The sequence below is a fragment of the Galeopterus variegatus genome, unplaced genomic scaffold (genome assembly GCF_000696425.1).
Source record: "Galeopterus variegatus unplaced genomic scaffold, G_variegatus-3.0.2 Scaffold11, whole genome shotgun sequence".
In the NCBI taxonomy this organism is placed as follows: domain Eukaryota; kingdom Metazoa; phylum Chordata; class Mammalia; order Dermoptera; family Cynocephalidae; genus Galeopterus; species Galeopterus variegatus.
In genome coordinates, this window is record NW_007726122.1 from 848,410 (window position 1) to 875,570 (window position 27,161).

The 27,161-nt window shown below is 47.9% G+C and overlaps 1 protein-coding gene across 1 annotated transcript in view; it reads right to left on the bottom strand.

Annotated features, from left to right (window-relative positions):
* GRHPR (glyoxylate reductase/hydroxypyruvate reductase) overlaps positions 1-27,161 on the bottom strand; it is a 71,610-nt gene that overhangs the window by 26,669 nt on the left and 17,780 nt on the right. Inside the window, exons 2-3 of the mRNA XM_008588913.1 lie at positions 3,920-4,599; positions 3,094-3,522 (exon numbers count right to left, since the gene is read on the bottom strand). Coding sequence (XP_008587135.1) covers positions 3,094-3,522; positions 3,920-4,599 — 1,109 coding nt within the window. The remainder of the gene's footprint in view (positions 1-3,093; positions 3,523-3,919; positions 4,600-27,161) is intronic.

Genomic DNA, 27,161 nt, shown 5'->3' on the forward strand with positions numbered 1-27,161 from the left:
TTCTGATAAATGAGTAACATCCATTTGCCAAAGCATATTTGGGACAAGTCCTCGAGGATTACCTCCCAAATGGGGAACAGGCAAGAGTGTAACACAGGAAGGACACCGTTTAACTATCTGTCTAGCTTGTTCTCTAGTGATTTGAAACATTAACCTAAGTGTGTGAGCATTAATATGATGAAGGGAGTGCGCAGTTTGTGCCTCTGTAACAGGATCAGCGGTAATGGTGGCCACTGTTTTAGTGGCCGCATCAGCCAATTTGTTTCCCATGGCGGGAGGGACTGGGAGGTTGGAATGTGCCCTAACATGACCTATAAAAAAGGGCAAACGTCTTTGTTGAATCAGTTTTTGGCATTGCAAAAAAAGCTCAGTGGCAGTGGAGGTATGTTTGATTTGGGGAACTGTTTCTAAAAGGGAGATAGAATTGGCTAAATAGGCAGTATCAGTATAAAGATTGAGGGCCTGATTTGGGAAGGTTAAACAAACCTGAATAACAGCTTGTAACTCCACAAGTTGGGCAGAAGTATAACAAGTAGTAAAGCAGACTGTGTGATTATTAATGGTATAAGCCGCAGTCCCTGTGGATGAACCATCAGTAAAAACCAAAAGGGCATTAGTTACCGGAGAGTTACGAGTAACTCGGGGAAAAACAAAAGTGTGTAAGTTACAAAACTGAATAAGTTTATTGGATGGATAATGATTGTCTGTTGTGCCTTCATAAGAGGCACAAGCCACTACCCAAGTATGAGAATTTTGTAAAAGCCAGTGGACCTGTTGTTGGGTGTAGGGCTGGATTAATTTGTGTGGTTCAAGACCAAAATACTTTCTACTATTTTCTAGACCTAAAATAATTAAATCTGCAACAGCATCAAAGTAAGGAAGCAAGGTTTTTTTTGGTGATGAAGGTAAATGAACCCACATAATAGGGTTGTTCTGCGAAAATAGCCCAGTAGGGACAAGAGCTGTATTGAATATAATGAACATTAAAGGTTGGGTTTAATCCAAGTAAGAGACAAATTGAGCTGCAATAGCATTTTCTACTTCTTGTAATGTAGTCAGTGCTTCTGGAGAGAGAGATCTGGAAGATTTAGGGTCAGGATTTCCTTTTAAAATATCAAATAAGGGCTTTAGGTCTCCAGTAGTAAGTTTTAAATATGGACGGAGCCAATTTATATCGCCTAAAAGTTTTTGAAAATCATTAAGGGTTTGTAATTGATCTGTGCGGATGGAAGCCTTCTGGTTAGTAATTTTGCGTCCCGTCATATGAAACCCAAAAAAGGTATTGGGATCATGAAACTGTATCTTTTCTGGAGCTATTTGTAAACCTGCTAAAGCTAACTGCTTTTCAAGCTGGATAAAACATTGGCAAACCCTGTCTTTTGAATCGCCGGCAAGTAAAATGTCATCCATGTAGTGCATAATGTACATATCTTTCCACAGATCTCTGATTGGTTGGATGACTGCAGCCACAAATTTTTGGCATAAGGTAGGACTATTGGCCATTCCCTGGGGCAGGACCCACCATTGGTATCGTTTCATGGGTTCCTTAAAATTTATGGAGGGGAGACTAAAAGCAAAGCATTTTTGGTCACTAGCGTGTAGGGGAATTGTGAAAAAGCAATCTTTGAGATCTACAACAATTTTAAAAGAGCCTGAAGGAATTGCCACTGGGGATGGCAAGCCAGGTTGTAAAGCGCCCACAACCACCATTGTGGCATTAACAGCTCTTAGGTCCTGAAGCAGTCTCCATTTTCCAGATTTTTTTCTAATAACTAATATAGGAGTATTCCAGGGGGAGTTACTCTCAACAATGTGTCCCGCCAGTAATTATTCCTGCACTAACTGTTGGGTGACACATAATTTTTCCGAGGTTAATGGCCACTGATCGACCCAAATGGGCTTGCTTGACTTGCAAGTTAATGGGGTCGGCATGCCTTTGGGGTACAGGCTTGTCAATGGCCGAAATCAAAAATTTCCAAAGCCCTGTTTATTAAGTTGGCCCGTTGCCTGAATGGGTTGTAAAATACCTTGTTTCTGTTTTCCTAAACCTTTGCCTGGACTATATCCTTGAGCCAGCATCTGTGCTGTAACTATTTCATTAGGGCTGCACATTATTATTTTCATTTGTGAGAGCAGATCCCTGCCGCAAAGATTGACAGGCAAGTAAGGGATGACATACGGCTGAATAAGACCTGAATTATTTTCCTTATCTGTCCATGTAAGAAATTTAGAACTCTGTTTAGGATTGCGGCTCTGTCCAATTCCCTTTAGATTGGTTAAGGTATCACAAAGGGGCCAGGTGGCGGGCCAGTCCTCTTGTCTAATGATAGTAACATCAGCCCCAGTATCTGTTAGGCCAGTGAATTGTTTACCATCCAACCACAAGGTAAGAGAGGGTTTTGACAGGAAATCTGTTGGACCCAGTAAACATCTGAGGATCCATAATTGTCTGCACCTCTCACAATATTGTGGGCTTTATTGTTTGTTTTAACTAGGGGAAGTAGGATAAGCTGGGCTGCTCTTTCTCCTTGTGGAATCGTGACAATGTCCGTAGTTGCTTTGGCCAGAAGCTTAATTTCTCCAGTAAAATCATATCAATTACTCCGGGAAAATTTTGTAGCCCTTTGAATATTGAACAGCCACGACCTAGGACAAGTCCAAAAGTACCAGGGGGCAATGGACCAAAGACCCCTGTATTTAAAATTTGAGGTCCCATTTCAGAAGTTAATACTGTGCGGGAGGTGGAACAGAGGTCCAGTCCTGTGCTCCCTGGGGTTGCTCTAGTGAGGTTTGAAACGGATTGTCGTTGTTGGCTGGGACAAACTTGACAGCCCCCCTTTGGTTCGGGGCCTGGGGCTGGACCCTCTTCCCATTTCCCTGAGGGGACAGTGAGGGATTTCCCTGAGCATCAGTTTTGGATCTACATTCATTTGCCCAATGTTTTCCTCTTTCACATCGTGGGCAAAGTCCAGGAGGCTTGGTGACTATGGCTTTTGTCTTGTATTCCTGACAGTTTTTAGCAAAATGACCAGGCTTGCCACATTTAAAGCAACCTTTATTATTTTGGCCTTTATTAGCTAAAAAATCCTTTACTGTTTGTCCACTGAGGGCTGCGGCCATGGCTAAACCTTGTTGATAAGAGGAGCCAATGTCCGAGCAAAGACGAATATATCCTTGAAGATCAGTTTTATTTTTGCAGGGCCTAATGGCCACCTGGCATGCAGGATTAGCATTTTCAAAAGCCAATTGTTTTATATAATCAAGATTGGCATCCGCATTGCCCAACAACCTATCTGCTGTTGTCATTAGCCAGTTAACAAAATCCGAAAAAGGCTCTTCAGGCCCTTGTTTTACTCCTGTAAACGAAGCACTTGAATCCCCCTTAGCTGGGAGCCTTCTCCAAGCCTTTAAAGCGGCTGTTTGAATTTGGGAAAATAGACCTGGGTCATAGTTTTTTTGTTCCTCAATACTAGAATAGTCACCGGAGCCAGTTAACATGTCAAGACCCCAATCTTTATCAGCCTGAAGGTGTTTTATAGCAATGTCTTTGCAGTTTTCAAAAAATTCGGACTTCCAGAGTAAGTGATCACCCCCCGAGAGTGTGGCTCTGACAAGGGTGTTCCAATCTATAGGAGTGAGCCAGCTTTCAGCCACAGATTCTTTTTTTTTTAAAAGATGACCGGTAAGGGGATCTTAACCCTTGACTTGGTGTTGTCAGCACCACGCTCACCCAGTGAGCGAACCGGCCATCCCTATATGGGATCTGAACCCGTGGCCTTAGTGTTATCAGCACCACACTCTACCGAGTGAGCCAGGGGCCGGCCCCAGCCACAGATTCTAATATAGCAAGGAAATAAGGCGCTATGGGCCCATATTGGGAAATGGCGCCTTTTAGCTCTTTGATAACATTAAATCCCACCCTGTCATGTTTGCGGGTAATTCGTCCCACGTTATCCACAGATTCAGATACTGGGAAGGCCTCAAGTTGGTCAAAAAGACTTTGATCTACATGAATGGGAGCTCTTTCTGTGGGGGGGACTAACTTGTTGTTTAATGGAGGGCAATAGCCAGTCGCTTTAGTTTGACATGTTGTATTCATGTGTTTTGTTTGTAATTCTTGCAGTTTGGTCGTTAAGACCTGGAGTTTTTCCTCTAAGAGAATTTGTTTTTCTAGTTGTTGAACCTTTGACTCTAAATTTTTTAAAGGATCTGATACAGTCACCACTGCGGGAGCAGAGGGCAAATTGTAAGGGAGAGGGTGCGACAAGGGCTGAGCCAAGAATGCATCATCTGACGCATGGTATTCAGCGGCCTCTGTGTCCAGATCTCCCCAATCCACCTCGGAGGGATCAGAATTTAGAGGTTTCTCTTTATTTTGAAGTTTCAATACCGGATATTTTTTGGGCATTTGGGGCTTAACAGCAGGTGTCGCGGTCTGTTCTGAATCACCCTCTAGAGATATGAGATGTATGTTTTCGTCAGGAGGTGGAGAGGAGACTTGGACATCTGTTTTGGAACCTGCCTTTAATATTTGTTCAGTCTGGACCATAGTTTCAGAAACTTCGGGGAATTTATCTTTATCTTGGATCATATCTTTAACTAAATTCCAAAAAGAAAAGGCAGTTACAGGGACTTTTTCTGGCCCAAAAGTTTCAAAATAATCTTGTGAGGCATCACCTACTCTAACCCATTTTTTATAATTAATAGTTCCTTCCTCTGGAAAACCAGGGACAAAGGTCCTTCACAAAATCAAAGAATTTAAGCAAATCACTTGACTTAACCTTTACTCCTCGCATCTTTTTTTTTTTTTTTTTAATTTTTTTTAATTATTTTTTTTTCCTTTTTGTCTTTTTTACTGACCGGTAATGGGATCGCAACCCTCAGTGTCATGCCCGTACCAGGGACCGGCAACGGGATCGCAACCCTCGGTGTTGTGCCCACACCGCACTCAGCCAGTGAGCAGGAACCGGTCTCCACATGGGATCCGAGCCCTCAGCGGGAGCGCCGCCGTGCTCCCAAGCGGCGCACTCTCCAGTGTACCACCGGGCCGGCCCTACTCCTCGCATCTTTAAAGCTTTTTGTAACTGTCTTATGTAGATGTCATGACAACTTAATTCTTGTCCCATTATTGGGCGCACTTACTCACCTTATCCTGACGCAGCAGGTTCCCGTGGCCGACGAAGGTTTTACTCTTTCATTTTCAGCGGTCGACCCTCCGATGTGCCATCTTCCTCACGGTGTCCCACGTATCCAGTGCCCCACGTTGGGTGCCAAAAATGTCCCGACCCGCGGGATATTCAACACAGACCCTGGAGGGGGGAGTGGGAATTGGATGGGACAAGAGACATGAGAAATGGAGACAAGACAGTATTCTGATCAAGTCTCGTTTATTAGCCAGAAGGTCACAGCTTATATAGCCAGCAGGAGGGAATCAGCAGATAAGGAAGTATGCAAATGTTTTCTGGGAAAAAGCACAGGGCAAATCGTTCTGGGAAATGGAACATTTCTCAGCTATCTAAAGCAAAGCAGCGGTGATCTACGCCTAGGGCTGTGCAAGCAGTAAGAAGGAGAAAATGGTGGAAAGGTTTATATCTTTAGTGTGAGAAGGCTATTAGCAGGACTTCATGACCCTGGGCAGGCTATGACCAGGCTCTTTGGCCCCGGACAAATAATGAACAGTCCCCTATGAATGGATGATAAAGCTGTTTTCCATCTTTTACTATTCCAGCAGAGCCACAGTGAAGAGCCTTTGGTTGATGTCATTTTGCACATGTGTAAATACATCTGTAAGGTAAATTCTTAGTAGAAGAGTTGCTGGGCCAAAAAAAATATGTGCACTATGGGCCGGCCCGTGGCTCACTCGGGAGAGTGCGGTGCTGATAACACCAAGGCCCCGGGTTCGGATCCCATATAGGGATGGCCGGTTCGCTCACTGGCTGGGCGTGGTGCTGACAACACCAAGTCAAGGGTTAAGATCCCCTTACCGGTCATCTTTAAAAAAAAAAAAAAAATATGTGCACTATAAATTTTGATAGATACTGCCAAATGTTTTTCATAGAAGTTGTTCAATTTACACTCATACCAGCAATGTATGAAAGCACCTATTTCCCAGGTGTACTACTTTTTAAAAATGATATCTTATTGCAATTTTATTTTGCAGTCCTCTTTTGAGCCAACTTAAGCACTTTCCATACATTTAAGAACCATTTCCTTTTCTATAAACTATTCATTGATATCCTTTGCCTATTCAGATGAGCTGGGCATCTTTATCTTAGGAACTATTTGTACAATAAGGAAATTAGCGTTTTGAACATAATATGAATTGTAAATAGATGGCATATTTTTCCCAGTTTGTTGTCTTATGATTTTATTAATTTTTTAATGTGGAAATTTGTTGGGCATAACTTTGCGCGCATGCGCCCTGACGCGCACGGGTGCCATTTCATGCGCCCCACGGCCACCATTTCACTAGCGCTCAACGGCACGTAGCTGCCAGCCTCGCCCTTCCGGGTCCCTGACGCGCACGGGCGCCAGTTCATGCGCTCCGCGGCCACCATTTCACTAGCGCTCAATGGCACGTAGCTGCCAGCCTCGCCCTTCCGGGTCCCAGTGATTCAGCAACTTTAGTTCCGTATTCGCGTAAAGCCTCCCCACCACCTCACCCTATCCTTTTAAGCCCTTCTTATTGGCTCTTTGCTTGATCTCTCATATCAAAACCCGCCCTGCCCTTTTTCCCTATATAAGCTGTGCCGCCCTGCAAATAAACGGAGTTCTGGCTTTGACCGCTCTCCAGGCTCGGTGTCTCTTTCTTTGCCCCCGGGGCCAAAGCGCAGAGGGGGTCGGGCCTGCGACACTCACCATCCCGCTCAGCCCCACAGGAGGTTATCGCCGGCTGGTCCGGGATCCCTCCTCCCGCCCTGTGTTGTTGGTCCCCGGTAACGAGGCGGTGGCGAGAGACCAACAGAAATTTTTTGTTCTTATGACTTCTATAATGAATTATCCCCAAATTAAGTGGCTTAAAGCAACAGCAGTCATTTTACTTTTCTCTCCTGTGCTTCTGGGGTTGACTGGGCTTGGCTAATAGTTCTCAGCCAGGCTCTTTCACACAGTTGTGGTCAGATGGCAGCTGGGCAGGACTCATCTGAAGGCATCCCACACTTATTGTCAGGTCACTGTTGCTGGCTGTCAGCTGGGCCCTCGCCAGTCAGTGGGCCTAAACATCTGCACATGACCTCCCTGGGTGTCCAGGACTTCCTCACAGCCTGGAGTCTGGGTTCCAAGCATGGGTCATCCCAAGAGACAGAAAGTGGGGGCTTTCAGTCTCTTAAGGCCTGAGCTTGGAAATGGTATTATATTATTTCTGCCATATTCTATTGGCCCAGCAGTCACAGAGCCCAGATTCAAGGAGAGAAGGCATAGACCCCCTGCCCTTGATGGAAAGAGTATCAGAGAATTTGGGTGTCATGTTTTAAAATTGCCATACCTAGAAAGGCTTTTTTCATATTGGGTTTAATTTTAAAAATCTATATTTTATGCTTTTTAGGCTTGGTACTTTTATAGTTTAATTTTTTACTTTTGAAATTTTGATCCTTATGTTTTTTTCCAGATAACTAGCAAGTTGGTCAACACCTTTGATGAAATAATACATCTTTTCTGTACTAATTTGAAAGTCTACCACTATCATATACTAAATTTGGGGCTGGCCCCGTGGCTCACTCGGGAGGGTGTGGTGCTGATAGCGCCGACACCGCACATTCGGATCCTATATAGGGATGGCCGGTGCGCTCACTGGCTGAGCATGGTGTGGACCACACTGTGTTGAGGGTTGTGATCCCCTTACTGGTCAAATAAATAAATAAATAAATAAATAAATAAATAAATTTGGGCCTATTGGGGTCTATTTCTAAACTCTATATTTTGTACCATGCTGGTTAAATTATTACAGCTTTATAATATATTTAATATCTTCTAAAATTATTTATTGAATGATTTATCCTCCCCCATCAGACTGAAGTACCATCTTTATCATATACTAAATTCTTGTCTGCTTGTGTCTCTCTCTATACTCTCGACTTAGTTTTACTAGTCTGTCACCTATTCCATTGCTAATATCACAGTTTTAATTATTTTAGCTTAGAGTACATTTTAATATAAAGTAGAACAAGTCCCTAAGAGAGGGTTGTTAAAAATGAGAACATCCTCCCTCCTCTTTTACCAAGATAAATCCTATCTGTCCTTCAGGATGCAGCTGAAGTGTTGCCCCCTCTGGGAATCCCTTCTGGATACACCCATCCCCTGACTGATTTAAAGGCCCTTGCTCTGGGCCCACAGACCCCTAGAACACATGGGGTTTGTGGTTTGCATGTCTGTCTTCCTGATAGGTGCATGAGACTCTTGAGGGTAGGAGGCATCTCTTAGTCAGTCCTGCAGCATGCAGCATAATATCAAGCTTGTAGCAAGGACCCAATAAATGTTTGTCAGAAAGTGAGTGATGGACGAGCAAAGGCTCAGAGACAAGGAGGCCCCAGGGATTGCCGGCCTCTGGGGTTCAGGTCAGATAGGGTAGAGGAGTCGCAGGAGATAGCCAAAGCAGTATTTGGAACCAGATTCCCAGGGTCTGGTATGCCTCCTTCGGGAGCTCAGACTTAATCCTGAAGACACCAAGGAGGCCTCAGTTAGTTGTAAGCAGGAGTTGCAGGCTTCCCAGGACTGGAGCAAGATCCATCAAGAACAGCTGGGAATGGACTGGAAAGAGAGGCTTGATACAGGGGGTCCAGTTCAAGGGCTATTTTGCAGGTCCTTCCAAGAATGGCAATGGTGTGAACAAATGGGGCTGATGGGCAGAACCAATGGAGGCAGGGCAAGTGGGTAGCCTCTAAGAGCCAAGAGCCTCAGTCCTACAACCACAGGAAACTAATTATGCCGACAGCCAGTGAGCTTGGAAGAGGAGCCTGCGTTCCCAGAGACTGGGGCCTGGCCAACACCTTGAGTCAGCCCATGACACCGACCTACAGAAACTGACATGGTAAAGGGTTGTTAATTTCAACCACTGAGTCTGCAGTCACCTGTTAAGCGGGAATAGTATGCTAATGTAGCCAAATTAGAAGCAGGATTTCAGCTACTGGTGACTGTGTTCTTTCCAAGGATTTGTGAGAACAGGCTGGCTCAGAAGATCTGCCTTGGCCACAGACTGGCCGGGTGGCATCAGACAAAATCCTTCCATCTGATCCTTGGTTTCCCCATCACAGAATGGGGACAGTCATTCAGATCTCATGGTGGTTGGGAGGCGCTAAGCCCAGGGCCAGGGCCTCGGGCTGCACAGGAAATGCTGACAGATGGGACTGACTTTCATCCTCACCCCATTGGCCAGGGGAAGGACACGGGCCCAGCTGCCACATCCATGTCCACATTGGGCATGACCCACCTCCCTGCCTCCACTGGCCCCTCCCCACAGCTGAGGCAGTTGCCCCTGCAGCCCCCTCCCCTGCTGCAGGCCCTGATCCCTCCTGCCCTTGGTCGGGGATGCTGAGAGCTCAGGGGCTTTGACATAGGCCAGCCTGGCCCAGGGGTCTGCTCAGCCCTTGGGAACCTTTTCTGGCAATCCAGTGCTGCCAGTCCCCTAAGACTCGCTCACCCACCACTTCGGGAATCTCAAACCCTGAGGACTTGTGCCAGCCTGACAGCCCCCCTGAGCCCTGACCAGTTGTCCTAGGACCCTGCCTTAACTAGGGTCCAGCCTTTGTCCTCTGGTCTCAGGTCCCACCGCAGGACCCCAAGGCTGACGCTGCAACCCGGTCCCCTCCCCACACCTGCCCCAACACTCACTCAGGCATGGAGTGGCTCGGCCTGGGCATGTCTCAGGCCCAGAGACACCTGAAGATCAAACAGTCAGGGGTCAGCTACAGGTGGGGAGGCAGGGAGAGTATGGGCTGCCTCCCAGGCCACGGCGAGGGGCTGCAGGAGGCAATAGAAAAGTGCCCTCCAGTAGCAACCATGTGTAGGTGCCTGTAAATGATGGTAAATGATGGGCCGATCTGATTGAGAACTGTGCTACCCAGCTGTGTATTCAACAAATGGTTAGTAATAATATTATTCCAACATGCTACTGGGGCTGACATTTACTGAGGCCACCTGGGTGCCTTTGGCTGTCCTCTACATGTGCTGTCTTGTTTAATCTTCACAGCAACCCTCTGCCATCAGTACCTCTGTTATCCCCATTTTTCAGATGAGATAACTGGGGCTCAGAGAGGTTAAGACACTTGCCTAAGCTCTCACAGCTAGTAAGTGGCTGAGCTGATATTTCAATCCGAGTACGAATTTGGGTTCTTAGCTCCTCTGTTTCCCGTCCAGTAGGGGAGAGGAGAGAGAAAAACGGTGTTCATGACCTAGAGACAGGCTCAAGGTACTGCGAAGGGGCCAGGGAAGGCTTCTGTCGGAGCAGATGCTGAACTGGGCCCTGAGCGTGGGGAGGGTTTGGAGGGGCAGTTGGGAGGCTGAGTGAAGAGCTGCGGGCAGCAGCAGAGGCCCCAGGGCGGCTTAGGACCATATGGGGGCTGCGAGCTGTTTGGCTGGGGAGCGGGGCTGGGGGCTGCGGGCCTGGAGCAGGCGAAGGACTTTGCTCTCGAGCCTGGGGACAGAGGGAGCCAGGGATGGGGCTGAGTAGACGGGAGCCGCTCGCAGCTGTACCCCAGCCAGAGTCCAGGCCTTGGCCACTATGCTGTCTGCTGCCCTCTCTCGGTGCCCACACCCAGTCAGCGCCAAGACCCCCAAACTCCTGATGGAGACACAACAGGAACGTACTTGGCCACTTGAGATAGATGCTCAACTGCTGGCCCAGCCCAAAGCTTCAGAGCAATCTCACAGGCTGCACGACCCCCTTCAGTCGAGGTCCCTCATGCTACGGGCAGACTGAGGGCAGGAAAGGCTCCCTGGTCCCTGCACTGACATCCCTGGAACCTCTCCTCCCTTCAGGAGCCCAGGGTCCCTGACTTCTCAGGATAAGGCCTAATATCAGTCATGCTTCATTTGAAACAGAGTTTAAATTTCTTGATTACGCCATAAATTTTAAAGACATGAACTTTTTCCAACAAGGACATTGTTCCAAACACAGAAAAAGCAAAAGCAATTCAACTGCCCAAACCAGTGGCTGTGAAGCAGGGCCCCGAGTGCTGTACAGAAAGCAGGGCCTGTGAGGCCTTGGACAGATACTGCCCCTCTCTGGGCCCTGGTTCCTCGTTCATAAATTGTGAGGAGGATGAACAGAGCAGGGACTGGCAAACTTTTTCATCAAAGGGCCAGATAGTACTTATTTGAGGCCTTGCAGGCCACACCGACCATCTCGGTTGCAGCTCCTCAGTGCTGCCATTACAGTGTGAAAGTGGCATAGACAGCACGTGAACAACGGTGCGACTGGGTTCCAGGAAAACTTTATTTATGGCCATTGAAACCTGAATTTCATGTATATTTTCATGCATCACAAAATATTCTTCTTTAGATTTTTTTCTAATTAGAACCTATTCTTAGCATGGGAGTCATATCAAAATCGGTGGCCAGATTTGGCCCGTGGGTATCATTTGTCCTCTGGACTCAAGCAGAGCTTCTCACTTTGACATGCACACGAGTTACCTGGCTCTCTTGTTAAAATGCAGATTCTTCAACATGTTGAAGGGATAACTGCACTCCCATGTTTACTGAAGCACTATTCAGAGTAACCAAGATTTGTAGCCAATCTAAATGTCCATCAACAGATGATTGGATAAAGAAAATGTGGTACCTATACAGAGTGGAATACTATTCAGCCATAAAAAAAGAACGAAATTCTGCTATTCACAGTAACATGGATGAGCTTGGAGGAAATTATAAGTGAAATAAGCCAGGCACAGAAAGAGACATACTGCATGTTCTTACTCATATGTGGGAGCTAAAAAAGTTCATCTCATAGAAGTAGGGAGTAGAACAGTGGTTACTACAGACTGGTTCAGGGAGGGGAGAGAGGCCGTGGGGAGAGGGTGGTCAATGGATACAGAATTGTAGAGATAGGAATAATAAGATCTAGTGTTTGTAGCAATATAGGGAGACTCCAGCCAACAACAAATTACTGAATAACTTCAAGTAGCTAATTGAGAGGATTTTGAATGTTCCCAACACAAAGAGGTGACAAATGTTTGAGGTGACGAATATGCTGAATACCCTGGTATGATCATTGCATGCTGTATAAATGTACCCAGATATCACACTGTACTCCATAAATATATACAATCATCATGGGTCAATTAAGAAAAAATAAATGTAAAAGAAAAAAATTTCAGAGACAGAAGTAGATTTGAGGTTACCAAAAACTGGGGGGAAGGAATAATGAGCTATTGTTTTTTGTTTTCTGGGCTTTTGGCAGTTAGCCAGACGGGGTATTCAAACCCTTGACCTTGGTGTTTTTAGCACCATGCTCAATGGGTGGAGAGTTTGTGTTTAGGACGATGAAAAAGTTTTGGAAATAGATAGAGGTGGCAGTCATACAGCATTCTGAATGTAGTTAATTCCACACAATTGAATGTCTTTAAATGCTTAAAATGACAATCTTTATGTTATATTTATATATATTTCACCACAATAAAAAATAAGTTTAAAAAAAAATACAGATTCTGATTCAGTAGATTTGGGGTAGACCCGAAAATCTGCATTTCCTTTAAGCTCCCAGGTGATGCCACCGCCGCTGCTGGTCCCTGGACCACCCTTTGAGTAGCACGGGGCTAGAGAATCATCCAGCTCGTCCCGTCTCTCAGGTTCAGTATCGCTTTGATTCCCAATCCTTCTCTGCACTGAGGAAATGTTCATTCAGAAATCTGGATGCACTTGAGGCGTTTTCATTTTATCTTCGCCTCTGTCCCATGTTTTTCCTGCTTTATTTCCTTATTTACTTTTTGTGTCTCCCCTCAGCCTCGCCTCCTTCAAGAAGAGCATAAGCTGCTTGAGAGCAGGACCCCGTTGCTTTGTTTATCGCTGCTGTCCCGCAGTCTTGCTCAATGCAGGATGAAGGACATGCAGGTGCATTGCTCGTCCCCGCTGGGACTTTGACGTTCTATCACCACCTAGTGGTCATTTTTGTGTACTGCGGCATGGGGGAGTAAAATGCATCCGAGTCTGATCAAGGCAGGAGGTGGAGGAGGCCTCGAGGGCAGAGAGCCGCCCCGCTGGCGCCGTGTCTCTGCTGGCACAGAGCTCCTGGGGGAGAGCCTTCCTGGAGGAGGGGACATTTGAGCTGAGCAATGAAGGCAATAAGATTAGGAATGGTAGGGCGAGATAGGGAGAAAAGGCACTCCTGGCAGAACGGACAGCTTGAGCAAAGGCCTGGAGGCTGGACAGCCTGGGCGTGTGCCAGAGGGAAGAGGAGTAGTGGCAGCTGAGGTGGGCAGCGGAGGATGAGGCCAGATAATGACAGAGGAGGAGGAGAGGCCCCAAGGAAAGGGATCTGCCACTTAGTGTTTGATGCTGGGCACTTCACGCACGAGAGCTCATGTAGTCCCCACAAAGGCCAGTGAGGTAGACTTTAGGATCCCCCTTTTACAGATGAGGAAACTGAGGCACAGATCAGTGAAAGACTTGCCCAAGGTCACACAGCTGGTAAGGGGCAGAACTGGATTTGTATCCAGCTCATCTGTCTGGTTCTCTTCTCCCCGATGGGGGTGCCTGCCCCCATGGTTTGTGCTTGGGCAGGGGGTCATGTTGGTGGGGCGCAGGGCATGTGCAGGAAGCCCCTTATACAGATATTGAAACTGAAGCTCAGAGAGGGGAAGAACTTCCCTGATGATGCCCACCATGCGAGGCCCAGGGTGGCTTTCATCCTGGCCCCTGCCTGGCCTCCCATCTGACAGCTGGAAGCTGATGCTGTCATACAGAGGAGGGCAGCAGAGAGCCCAGTCAGGACCCCTGGCCAGCTCAGGTCCTTGGGAACTGTGTTTGGGTTTCAGTTCCCAGTGAGGTGCGTCCCCAGGGGCAGGGTGAGTGTGCAGAGCCACAGGCTAGAGGGCCCAAGGAAGGAAGAGAGGCCTAACAGGACCCGTCCCCACACTGTCCTGAGGCTGGCCTCACCAGGGCCACCCAGTTCTCCCAGAAGGGTGAGGGACCTCCCCCCCAATCAGACAGTATCAGGCTTCACACTATATAATATCCGCTTCCACAACAAGCCCATGAGTGGGCACTGTTAGGATTCTTATTTTCAAGTCAAGAAAACTGAGGCTCAGAGAGCCTCAAGTCCTTCCACCTGAAGGACTTGCCCAAGGCCACCAAGTTTGAGCTGGACCTCAACTCTAGGTCAAGGGAACGCCAAAGCATTTGAGCACAACCCCAAGGACTGCCCTGTCTCACACTGCCGGCCAGCCCCAGTAGCTCCTTCGGCCACATCTACTGACCCATCCACAGCTGCGGGGCATCTGCCTCTGCGCAGGGCCCCTCCCTGAGGCCTGGGCTGCTGGTGGCAGGCCTCTGGTTTTGTGCTAATGAGGTCCCCAGCACACATACTCCATATCTCCCTCTGACCCTCACTGCTCCCCTCACCTTCCCATCTTGGAGCCTGGGAGCAACACAGGGCAAGGACAGGCTCAGGCCCAATCCTTTTCTGAGGTTGCAGTGCCTAGCCCAGGTCCCACGGGGTGGACACCCATAAACACGTTCTCTGTGAGTGAGCAAATCGCTGTCAGAGTGGACACTGTCCCCATTTTTTAAATGGGAAAGCTGAGGGTTAGTAGGGGTAGTGACCCGACTGGGTTACCAGCAGGTTCAGGGCAGAACAATGACCTGTCCAGCCTTCTTGCCATGGGGCAATCCGGCCTCACACAGCTGCACTCCACAGCAGCTGGCACTGCCTGAAGCCCTGCACTGGGGTCAGAAAGCTGGTGCCGTGGGCCACTTTTCTGCCAGGCAGAGGCCGATTGCCCAGATGCCTGGCTGGCCCCACTGGCATGCAAACACTGAATATGTTGGTTGGAGACTGCCAGGAGAAGATTACGGTAGTCAGATTTCTAGGGCTTCCTAGGGGGAAGAGCATTATTTCTGCTGGAAATTTTTACCAGAGCAGTTTTCCTTAATCCTTCTCAGGGCATAGCTGGAATTCAGTAATGAGCAGTAACAGCTAGAATACTTGATTCCGTGAGCTGCGGCCCAACTGTTCATTCTTAAACAAGCTGGGCTCCTCTTTTCTCGATGACATAGCTCAGCAACGACAGGCTGGGGGTGGGGAGCGGGGACCCAGGACCAGAGTGGAGCCGTTGCTCACGCAAGGCCAGAGCCCAGCACCCCCCTTGTACAGGTGAAGCCACAGAGGCCCAGAGAAGCTGTGCATCAGGGGCAGAGTCAGGAGCCAATGGGGACAGAACAATGGGGAAAGAACAATTTCGTGTGCAAAATGGGTGAAGGCAGGGGCAGGGGACTCCCTCCCAGGAACCAGGCTGGTCATCCGGCACCAGAAGCAGGGAGCCCTTGGGGCAGGGCTGTTCCCACTGGGAAGGTTCCCTGCAGGAGACGGGGTCTGCATTGGGCCTGGAGGCATCGTTCTATTTTGTAAGGGAGGATGCCAATGAGGAGGATGCCTAAGAAAAGAAACAGCGTGACGACAGCATGGAAGCTGTGTGTTGGGTCAGTTTCCCCAGAAGCAGGTTCTTAGCTGAGGAGTCTTGAGCAAGTGATTTATTAAGGAAGCGCTCCCAGATTAAACCAAGAAAGGAGTGGAAGCAGGAGCGGGTGGGGGAGGAAGACAGCGCCGGTTCTGGCAGGATCCCGCAGAAGGTCGGCTCAGTCCGATCCTGCGAGCCTGCGGGGAGCTCTGGAGTGGAAGTTACATCTCAGGGTTATCAAAACCCCAGGCAAGGGAGCGGGGCTTCCACACTCCCTGCACCCCGACCGTTGGCACCATCCAAGGAGGTCTAAGCAGAGTGCAGCTTCCTGGAGGAGGGGCAAGGACCTTGCAAGTGATGACAGAGCAGAGCACGCAGGTTCTTCTGAGGAAAAAGGGCTTGAGCAGGACTCAAGGGAGGAGCTCGGGCACATTGCTGGAAGGCTGAGGTCGCCATTCCCTAGCTGGATGAGGATGCCAGAGCCCCATCCCTGGTTTAGGACAGGCTGAGGAGGAGCATGGAGCACGGGGCGATGGGCCTGCCCCCTGCAGGCCGCAGGCAAAGTTCACTCAACTATTTCAGCAGAAGTCCCATGAACCACCTCCGGAAATCCCTCTGTCATCTGCTGCTGTTTGGGAACAAAACCTTGAACTGTGACGAGGAGGGACAGCAGCTCAGATGAAAGGTATTCAGCCAAAACAGTTCAGAAATGAGTCACTGGCCTGGCCGGGCCCCATGAGGCTGAACCAACAGGAGCTCGTGCCCAGGGCAAGGTGGGCATCAGGCCTGGGCCCGAGAGCAGAGCCGTGACTGACCAGGGACAGCGCGGAGAGGCGGATCTGTGTGAACGGCAATTCCCTCTCTTTCAGTCGATCCCACTTCCCTTCCCTCCTTCCCTCCCTCACCACCCCCCACCCCAATGCATCCTCCTGGAAGGCGGATCTGTGTGAACGGCAATTCCCTCTCTTTCAGTCGATCCCACTTCCCTTCCCTCCTCCCCTCCCTCACCACCCCCCACCCCAATGCATCCTCCTGGACTACAGCCTCACCTCCTCCAATCCACTCTCCTGGAGTTCTGAAGGGTCCCCTCTAAAGCATCTCCAGTCCTGTCACTCCCCTGCCTGCCACCCTCCATAGCTCCCCATTGCCCTAAGGAGAAAGACCAAAGCCTCAGCATGCTCCCAAGTCCTTTCCTAATGACAAAGAAGCTTAGCATGTGGGGACTAAGAGCAGCACACTTCAGGCAGAGGTCAGAGGTCCCAGCAGCCCCTGCAGGGTGTCATGGGCAGCAGCCCAGCTGTCAGAGAGGAGCTGCCCTGAGCCTGTCCCCAGGCCTCCCTCTTTGCTTTGCCTCTGCAATTAATTATGGAAAGTGTCTAAATTGGGAGTGAACACAGTCTTGCAAATCTCATCCAATCATCTAACCCCTGCCTTCACCAGAGGGAGCAGTTCCTTGGAGGTGGAGCTTTTCTTACAGTGATTACATTGGTTTTATTTCAGGAAAAATCCTAAAATGAAACATTTAAGGTCTTATTTCCACCATCACCTGCAGAGTGAAGAGGCTCCCAGATGGGTGTTTGGTGAAACCACGGGGAACCTTGAGGTGCTGCAGCCCCAGAAGGGCCTTGTGGGCCAGGGAGTCCCATTCATCAAATATCCTCTGGGCTCTACCTCTAAGCGCACCCAAGAGCCGACCTCCCCTCCCCTCCGCTGCCTCCACCCTGGCCTGAGCCTCTGCCACCTCTGCCACCTCTGCAGCAGTCTGCCTGTTTCTGCCCTTTTCCTGCCCCAGCCTCTTCTCATGGGCAGTCAGAGCCTGGCCTGGCCTGGCCAGAATCCTATTCACGGCCCATAAAGGCCAGGCCACCCCCTCCCTCTGACCTCCCGACTTCCCTCTCCAGCTTCCCTGGGGCTCTAGCTGTTTTATATATGCTCTGCCCAGCACTCAGGCCTCCAACATTTGCTGTTCCCTGCCTGGAACTACACCCCTCCACCTCCCCCCTCCCACCCGCCCTGTCCATAGCCCTCCTTTCCTACAGATCTTGCTGGAAAGTCGGCCCTTCACAGACTTCCCTGATTGCTCCCCGCCCCCACCCCATGCATCCTTACCCGCCTCTGTTTAAACCCTTAGCACTCACCACCAACCCGGTATATCCTGATCTCCTTCATTGTTTAGTTTCCCTCTACTCCCCACCAGAACGTAAGCTCTGAGCGCAAGGGCTTTGTTTTATTCGCTGCCACGTCTCCAGTACTGAAAGCAATGCTCTAACTCTGATCACTCGTTAGGACCGATTTTCGTCTGGTGCAAACACCGCCTCCTCCAGGGAGCCCTTCCTGAACCCTTCCCAACCCTCAGTGAAAGTGCCTCCTACCCCCTCCTAGCCAGGCCCTTTCTCCCTGTGGTCTGTGGTGGGTGTCGGTGTCAGGCTGCCCAGCATCCCCGGTCGGCACCTGAGTCATACCCAGAGGACACCTGGAGAGCCTGTTTCGGCAGGAGCTTTGCAGGGCCTCTTGTGCTGGCCTCAGTCACGCCCTTCTCCTCAGTTAAGCCTCACAACAACCCTCTGAGGTAGTCATTATTATCCCCATTTTGCAGATGAGGAAACTGCGGTCAGAGGCCGCAGAAGTGACATACCCGAGTCCCACACCTGGTGTCACAGAGTGGAGTGGAGCCTGGCTCCTTGGCCCTGCTGCATCCACCGTCGGTGCTCAGCAAGTGTTTGGAGCATGAGGGAGGGCAGAGCTGAGCTCCCAGGGCGTGAAGACCTCTAACCACAGCGCGTGCCCACTCATCGCCAGGCGGATCCCAACGGCTGGTCTCATGCCCTGCTGAGCCCCCAGACCGCGACTCTCCTGCTATTCCGGGTGGAGAAAGAAAAAGCAGTAATGTCTCCCTTTCCTGGCTGGAAGAGTGAGGCCAGGGGACCAGACTGTGGGTGTGAAGAAGCCACATGATGGTGCCCATCAGCGGGTCCTCAACCTCTCCCCGGGGCAGAGACAAGGCCCAGAGGGCTGAACACTGAGCCAAAGCTGGGGACAGAGCCCTCCAGGGCCCCTGCCTCTCGATAACCCGCACTCTGACTCCACCTGCTGCATACCACAGCGGCTGCCTGCCCAGACCTGCGCGCAGTTTCCTTGTCTGTAATGCGGGATGATCGTACCGATCTAAAAGGTCAAAGATTAAATGACAGACAAGAAAAGTGCTTGGCGCAGGGCCTGGAAGAAAGCAAATTCTTAATAAGCCAAGCATATAATTACCAGCTGCTTCCAAGAGAGGCACATATATTATATTACCTCCTTCTTGCTCACCTGTACAGGTAGACATCAAGGCCCAGAGGTGCAGACTTGGAGGTTAGAAGTCCTATTTGTTTAGACAAAATAAAATAATAGTGCCCAGTGGTGGAAATGATGCGGTGGAAGTAGCACAGTGTGGTAGCATTTTATGAGCGTTTTAAATATTCAAGATAAATATTTTATCAAATGTTAAATATTAATAAAATCTCATTTTGTTTGAGTTCCCCCAACTTTTAAAATTTATGCCAAAAAATTAGTATTTTCAAAGCTGTCCAGTTAAGTGAGCTGTAAACTGGATTTACAATAGTGCCATGTTGGGCATTTTTTCAAACTGGTAAACAAATATAAATGTCTCTTCCCATCTGTTGTTAGGATTAGTCTTGAATTTGGCGAATTTTGAATTATGCCAGGTCAGGAGTGGATCCTCCTAGCATGAGATACAATGGTCTCACACACATATGTCACCAGGGCCAACTCTTTGGGAAACGGCAACTTGACAGAACATATCAAAAGCCATAAAAGCCATTTATATACTTTGACCAGTTCTTTCCTCCGAGATTTGTCTCAGTAAAATAATTCAAAGATCAAACAAAAAATGTAAGCCCCAAAAATGTTCCTCACAGTGTCATCTACAGTGGAGGAAAATGGCAAACACATTCAATCTATAACAAGGGGATGATTTAGTAAATTATGCTCAAGTCTTGATGGTTCTTCAGCCAATAAAAATGATTATCTTGAGGACGATGTAACAACATGGATGGTGTTTATGTTAAAAGGTTTATATCAAAAGAAAAAAATGCAAAACTGCATTGAGACTCTCTCTGGTCTCTACTATCAGGGAGGTTTTTTCTCCCTATTTGATTCTCATAACAGCCCTGTGATGTAGACCAAACAGGGTCAGTATTTGTCCTCCCAATTACCCACTGGGGGTGGGAGGTGGGGGGAGACAATTGTCACTGAGCCACGAGAAACTCTGAGCGGAGGTTCCCACACGGACTCAGATTCTGAACTGGGACAGCTGCCAGGTCTTGTAAAGCAGAATCCTGTGCTGCTCATGCGGGGAACCCAGTGGCAAGCTGCCTGTCCCCTCCCCACCCTGCTCCCGGGTGAAGACGGTCTAAGCCAAAGCCCAGTTCTGGCCCAGCCTCCCCCATCTTACCCAGAAGAGGTGGTCCCCTGGGCTGCCCCTTCTTCTCTCTTGGGCTGGGATTCCCCCCCAGGAAGTCTGGAAGACACCCTAGTCCCAGGCCCCACCTTGCTCTGAGCTGGGCTTACAGGAAGCCCTTTCTGCATGCTTGACCCATGAGGTCATGAGGGAAAACCCTTGGAAACTCTCACGCTAGCTGCAGGTGTTTGCTGTTCCTATTATTAAAAAAAAAAAGTTGTAGAGTGAAATGTTTCCACTATGCAAAAATTGTTGATAATAATACAACAGAGACTGCCATCTCTATTGCTCAGCTTAGGGGAAAAAAACCTGACAGGGACACTGGAAGGCTCCTGGGTGCCCCTTCCAGATCCTGTTCCCCACTTCTGTCACCAGAGGTAACCCAAGCCTGAATGGGGCGTTTATCCATAAGTGATAAGTGGCATTGTTTTGCATGCTTTTAAACTTTCTATAGTGGTTTTATACTGTCTTTTATTCATTCAACAAGTTCACTCAACAATATTTATTGAGTACCTGCTGTATGCCAGGCACCATGCTAAGCCCTGGGAACCTCAGTGAACAGAACAGATGGGATCACTGCTCTTGTGCTGTGTTCATTCTGGTGGGGCGAGCCAAACAATAAACAAAAATTATAAAATTTAGACAAATTATGTAATATATTAGAATTTCAGAAGTGCAAAGGGGAAAAATAAAGGAAGTTGGAGAGATGGGGGTGAAATGTTGCAATTTTAAGTAGGATCACAAGAGGCTGGCTGGTTAGCTTAGTTGGTTAGAATTTGGCCTTGTAATACCAAGATCAAGGGTTTGGATCCCTTTACCAGGCAGTCACACACACACACTCAAAAGTTTGTCATTTAAAAAAAAAAATCTAAAGGAATCATTACTTAAAATGTAAACATTTCCTTTAAAATCAGGAAAAGATAACGAAGCCCACTATTACCTTTTTTATCCAGCATTGCACTTTTGAATTTATTTTTCTTAAGTTAATAAATTTAATGACAGATTTTTAAAAATTAATTAGTAAAATAAAGAAAATAAAGTAGTGGTGTACATTTGAAAAGAAAGAGGTAAACTATCATTACATTCAGATGATATGATTGTCTATTTAGAAAACCCAAAGGAATCTACAGATCAATTATTGGTTAGCAGGTCAATTATTAGTTATTAGTTATTATCTTTTATAATAAATGGATAAGAATCATTTGTAAATAATAGATTGAACGTGAGCTAGTCAGCTTTACAGTACCTGCAGTGGGTTTTAAGGATTTTTTGAATTGTTTGCCAGCCATTGAGCATACTGCTTTCATTAGATGAGTTAAATGCCCTCCTGGCTTATTTCATCAAGACTCTCAGTATCATGGAACTGGGAACTGGTATTAACATGGGCTGGGGTGGGGGTGGGGGGAGAAAAGTAAAAAGGGCCTAAATGAAAATAATTTGAGAGGTAATTAGATCTCTGGATTCCCCCCACCCCCTCCTGAGTCCTGGGTGATGTCTGGAGGCTTCTTCTCTGGAGAGGGGATAGGAGGGTCTCAGCTGTAAGACATAGGCAGAGTTCAGGGGTGAGGCTGCTATAATGAAATGGGGGGGCAGGGGGACATTAAGTGACCACTGTGAACTGAGTGCTGAATATAGAGAAACCCAGCCTTCTTCTTCCACCCCACACTTGCAGAAACTTCAACCAGACTTTTTCCTCCAGGCAAGAGACTTCCTAGGAGACTCTGACTTGCCTAAGTGATGGTGCTTCTCTTAGGGGCTAGAAGATTTAAGTTGAGGATGTCTCCCAGAACATAGGACAAAACCACAAAAGGATAGAGGAAAAACGCAAAGAAAGGAAATAAGAAATAAGATTAGTGGACTGGTCCAGGAGGTCTGACCTCTGAGTAACAAGAATTCCAGAGAAAGAGAACAGAAGGAAGTAATTGAAGAAAGATTTTTTTCCCCAAATTTCCTAGAATTGAAGAACACAAGTCCACACACAGTGAATGAAAACAGGCCCACACAAAGACACATCATCATGAGGTGTCAGGACACTGAAGCCGATGAAAAGATCCTATAAGTTTGCAGAGAAAAAGATTTTATGCAAAGAATCATGGATCAGAAATGCCATTAGATTGTTAAACATCGGTGGAAGCCAGAACACATGAGTAATAGGCTCAAAATTCTGAAAGGGTCTGTGGCTAAATTAGTGATAAAAATTAGTAAACTAAGCCAATGATAAAAGCAAGTCAATCATTAACTCTAGGGAGAACAAAATGTGCTGGAAAAGAAAATGACAGTATTGTATATAGTTCATTTGACACTAGATTTACAGTCAGAATAAGGCAAATAATGAATATTGATCTGGTCAGAATCACAAATAACCACCTTGGGAGGCTGTGTGTGTATGTGTTTTGTGGGGTGTTGGGGGGGTGTTGGTGAGAGAGCTAAATTCCCTAAAATAACTATATCATGTACAAACCTGAAAAATCAAGAAGTAGCAATATAAGTATGATACTCAGAGAAAATACAGTAACTACCTAAAGGATTGAAAGCAGTATATACCTAGGACTGAAAAGAAAAGGGGGCCACGACTAAGGAAGGGGCTTCAGGGAACTGCTGATTTTCATAACAAACCTTGTAGAATTTTCTTGACCTTTTAAATCATGTGCATGTATAACTCGATAAAAATTAAAACTAAATTAAAAAGCTCCCCTGTGATTAGCAGCCGCATGCATATATCTTTTTGATCTCTTCATTCATTTCCTTAGAATAAATTCCAGAGGTAGGACTTGGGGTCAACGGGCACGCATGTTTTAAAGATCTTACCCACAGTGCTGAATATGCACCGGTCTTGTCCCTCCTGGAAGTGTAATAGTCTCTATTTTCCAGCCCTTGCGAATGCTACTATCAACTCTCGCATCTCTGCCAAACTGATAGTTAAAAAATGGTATCATATTATGGTTTTAATTTGCATTTCTTTGGCTACTAAAGAGTTTTACATAGTTAACATATTTAACCATTTTTAGTTCGTCTTTTATTAATTTCCTGTTACTGCTCTTTGTCCATTTTTATCTTGGAGTGTTCATTTTCTCCCTCTCGATGTATCAGGCTCTTTAAATAGCAAGCCTACTCATTCTTGGTCGATCACACATTAAAAATATCTCCCCACCCCCTGGGTCCTTCTCCTTTCAATGTTCTTTTTTAATATAAGGGATTTTTCGTTTTTATGTAGTTAAGTATCTTTTACTTTTTTGTGGTTTTTTTTTTTTTTTTTTTTTTTTTTTTTTTTTTCCGTGTCCGGCAACGGATCGCAACCCTCAGTGTTGCCCCCGGACCGGCCCGGGGACCGGCAACGGGATTGCAACCCTCGGTGTTGCTCCCGCGCCTCGCTCAGCCAGTGAGCGGGAGCCGGTCTGTATGTGGGATCCGAACCCTCGGGCGGGAGCGCCGCCAAGCGGCGCCCCATCCCCCGCGCCCCCCCGCCCCCCCCCTCCCTCTTTTCGTTTTTTTTTAGTTAATTTTTTTTTTTTTTTGTCTTTTGTCTTTTTCCGTGTCCGGCAACGGATCGCAACCCTCAGTGTTGCCCCCGGACCGGCCCGGGGACCGGCAACGGGATTGCAACCCTCGGTGTTGCTCCCGCGCCTCGCTCAGCCAGTGAGCGGGAGCCGGTCTGTATGTGGGATCCGAACCCTCGGGCGGGAGCGCCGCCAAGCGGCGCACTATCCAGTGCGCCACCGGGCCAGCCCCGACTTTTTTGTGTTTTTTTATTTTGTTTTGTTTGCCTTCGCGATCATGCCTGGAAAGCCCTGGCTCATCCAACGGCTTTTACAAATACAGTATTTCTTACAATTTCATCTAGTATTCATAGTATTTCACTGATTCTAAGCTTTTCACATTTTAAATCTCTGACATTGGGATGTACTCAGGTGGCAGTCATTGCCTGCCAGCCACACATCAGAGTGTGTATCAGTGGAGATGATAGTGGGGCACTTTTTAAGAAATGCTGCATCGTCACCTGGGTGCAAAATGAGATGACCTTTCCCAGACACACTTGCAGTTCGGGGTGGCCGTGTGACTGGGTTCTAGCCGCTGGACTGTGGGTGGAGGTGACATAGCGCCTTCTCTGCTTGCCCATGAAACCTCCCCCATCCCCCACTCTCTTCCTCCCGTCAGCTGTCAGAGGAGCTGGTGGAGGTTCTAGGTGATGGCAGAGCCAGAGGCAGAGGAGCTTAGGCCCCTGAACGGCCACATGGGAGGCAGCCCGCTAACCAGGATTCCTCCCTGCTCTTCGTGTGAATAAGTTCTACACTTTTTTGTGTTAAGCTGTTGAGCTTTTGAGTTATGTTTGTTATAGCAGCTAGCATGGCTCATATGGAAGTGATACCCTTGTCTTAATTCTGACTCTTACCTGAATTCCTCTAGACTGGAGTTTAGTGTTTTATCATTAGTATGATGTTGGCTTTATTTTTTGTGATCTTTTTAAAAATCAAGTTTTGGTATTGGAGTTATGCTAAGTGGGTTAAATTAATTGGAAAAATTTTTAACTTTCTTCTAAGCTCTGGGAAAGGTTGAATAGGGCAAGAATGAACAGCATGTGGAACTTGGACGGAACTCATCCTGGGTCCTTTACTAAGAGCACGGCTTTTTTTTTCTTTTTGTCTTTTTTACTGACTGGTAACGGGATCGCAACCCTCGGTGTCGCGCCCGTACCGGGGACTGGCAACAGGATCGCAACCCTCGGTGTTGCGCCCGCACCGTGCTCAGCCAGTGAGCAGAACTGGTCTCCACATGGGATCCGAACCCTCAGCGGAAGGGCCGCTGCGCTCCCAAGCGGCGCACTCTCCAGTCCGCCACCGGGCCGGCCCCGAGCCCGGCTTTAACAAGCTTTACTTTCTTTTCCTTTTTCTTTTCTTTCTTTTCTTTTTTTTTTTGTCCTTTTTGAGACTGGCTGCACAGCACTCAGCCAGTGAGCGCTGTGAGCGCACCGGCCATTCCTATATAGGATCTGAACCTGTGGCGGGAGCGCTGCTGCGCTCCCAGCGCCGCACTCTCCCGAGTGCGCCACGGGCTCGGCCCTTTCTCTTCCTTTTTCAAATCAACTTTTGTTTCAGACTGAATTATGCTCCTCAAACATTCATAGGTTGAAACCCTAACCCCTAATGTGACTATATTTGGAGATAGGGCCTTTAAGGAGGTAATTAAGATAAGAGGAGATCATAAGGCAGGGGTGGGGGGGGTGTCATGCAATGTGTCTGGTGTCCTTATAAGAAGAGAGACACCAGGGAAAGGCCATGTGAGGACACAGCAAGTAGGTGGCCATCTGCAAGCTAAGGAGAGAAGCCTCAGGACAAACCAACCCTGCCAGCACCTTGAGCTGGGACTTCCAGCCTCCATAACTATGAGAAAATAAATTTCTGTTGTTTAAGCCACCCAGTCTGTGGTATTTTGTTATGCAGCCCTAGCAGACTAATACAACGTTTATTGTTTTTTCCCTTTAGTGGTAAAATACAAATAATAGATAAAGAAAGCCACCCATAATTTTACTTTCCAGGAATAACCATTGATAAAATTTTGGCATATATCCTTTCAAATACCCATTCACATTCATATATTTACTTACATAAATGGGGGCCATTCTTTATATGTGCCAATTTGCAATCTGTTTTTTTTTTTTTCCTTTTTGTCTTTTTTCGTGACCGGCAACGGGATCGCAACCCTCGGTGTTGCGCCCACACCGCGCTCAACCAGTGAGCGGACCGGTCTCTATATGGGATCCGAACCCTTGGCGGGAGCGCCGCCGTGCTCCCAAGCGCCGCACTCTACTGAGTGCACCACTGGGCCAGCCTGCAATCTGGTTTTTATGCTTAATAATATGTCATAAATATTTTCCATGATAATATATCTATTTAATTTTTGTATATTTATTTTTCAGATGCCAAAAGCAACACATGCCCATTATCAAAAGCTCAAATATTGTAATAATACCGAGTAAAAGTTTTCCAATTTCTTCCATGGCCTCTTTATGTTTTTTACTTTTTTCTGAGTCAATCTTGTAGATATTTATTTTCATAGACAATGATCCATTTTATAAATTTTTCATATTTATTAATCTAGAATCGATTCATTAGTCTTTAAAACAATCTCCACCACATTTAAAATACATCGCCTTTCCTTGCATCCAGAGAGAACCGTCCAGGGAGCTCTTCCCACGGTTCTCTCCACCTTCATTCACCCCCTCCAACATCTACACATCCTTCAAGGTCCTGCTAAAATGCAGCCGCCTCCAAGGAAACTTCCAGGGTCCTCGGACAGAATCAGTTCCCCCGTCCCTGTTCCCACACGTGCCTTCCTGCAGCCCGAGGTCAGTACCCCTCGTCGCTGCACCTGAGTGTCCCTAGAGGCAGCTGGAGGTTAGGGAAAGAACGAGGACAGAGCTGGGCTTGAGTCTGAGCCTTGCCGCTTTTCTTTTGGGGGTCCCATTATTTAACTTCCCTGAGCAGTAATGCTCTCGTCTGTAAAATGGGATAACGATCGTACCTGCCTCCCTGGGTTGACGTGAGAATAAAATGAGATACTGCGTGAAAGGTCCCTGGCATTTACTGTCATATTTGAAGTGTGAATGTGCGTGTCCTGGTCCTGACAGCTTCCTAAGGGGGAGTCCAGAGCCAGGGTCTCAGTAACCCAGGAAATACTGACTAGAAATCCACAGAAGCGGCCCTGAGAGGCCATGTCAGAACCTAACCTGGCAGGTGGCAAGTCCCACCCCACAGCTGGTTTTCCTGCCCTCAGAGGAGAGCTGAGGAGCCCCAGCAAGCCCAGCGACCCCGGGTGAGGGCTGCTTTCTCACCATCTCATCTGAGACCTGGCTTGGCCTCCATCCCAAGGAGAGGAAGATCAGAGACGTAGTTAATTCAAAAATGTCTCTGCTCAGGGGCCGGCCCGGTGGTGCACTGGATAGTGCGCTGCTTGGGAAGCGCGGCGGGTTCGGATCCCACATATGGGCCGGTTCCCGCTCACTGGCTGAGCGAGGCGCAGGAGCAACACCGAGGGTTGCGATCCCGTTGCCGGTCCCCGGTCCGGTACGGGGGCAACACTGAGGGTTGCGATCCGTTGCC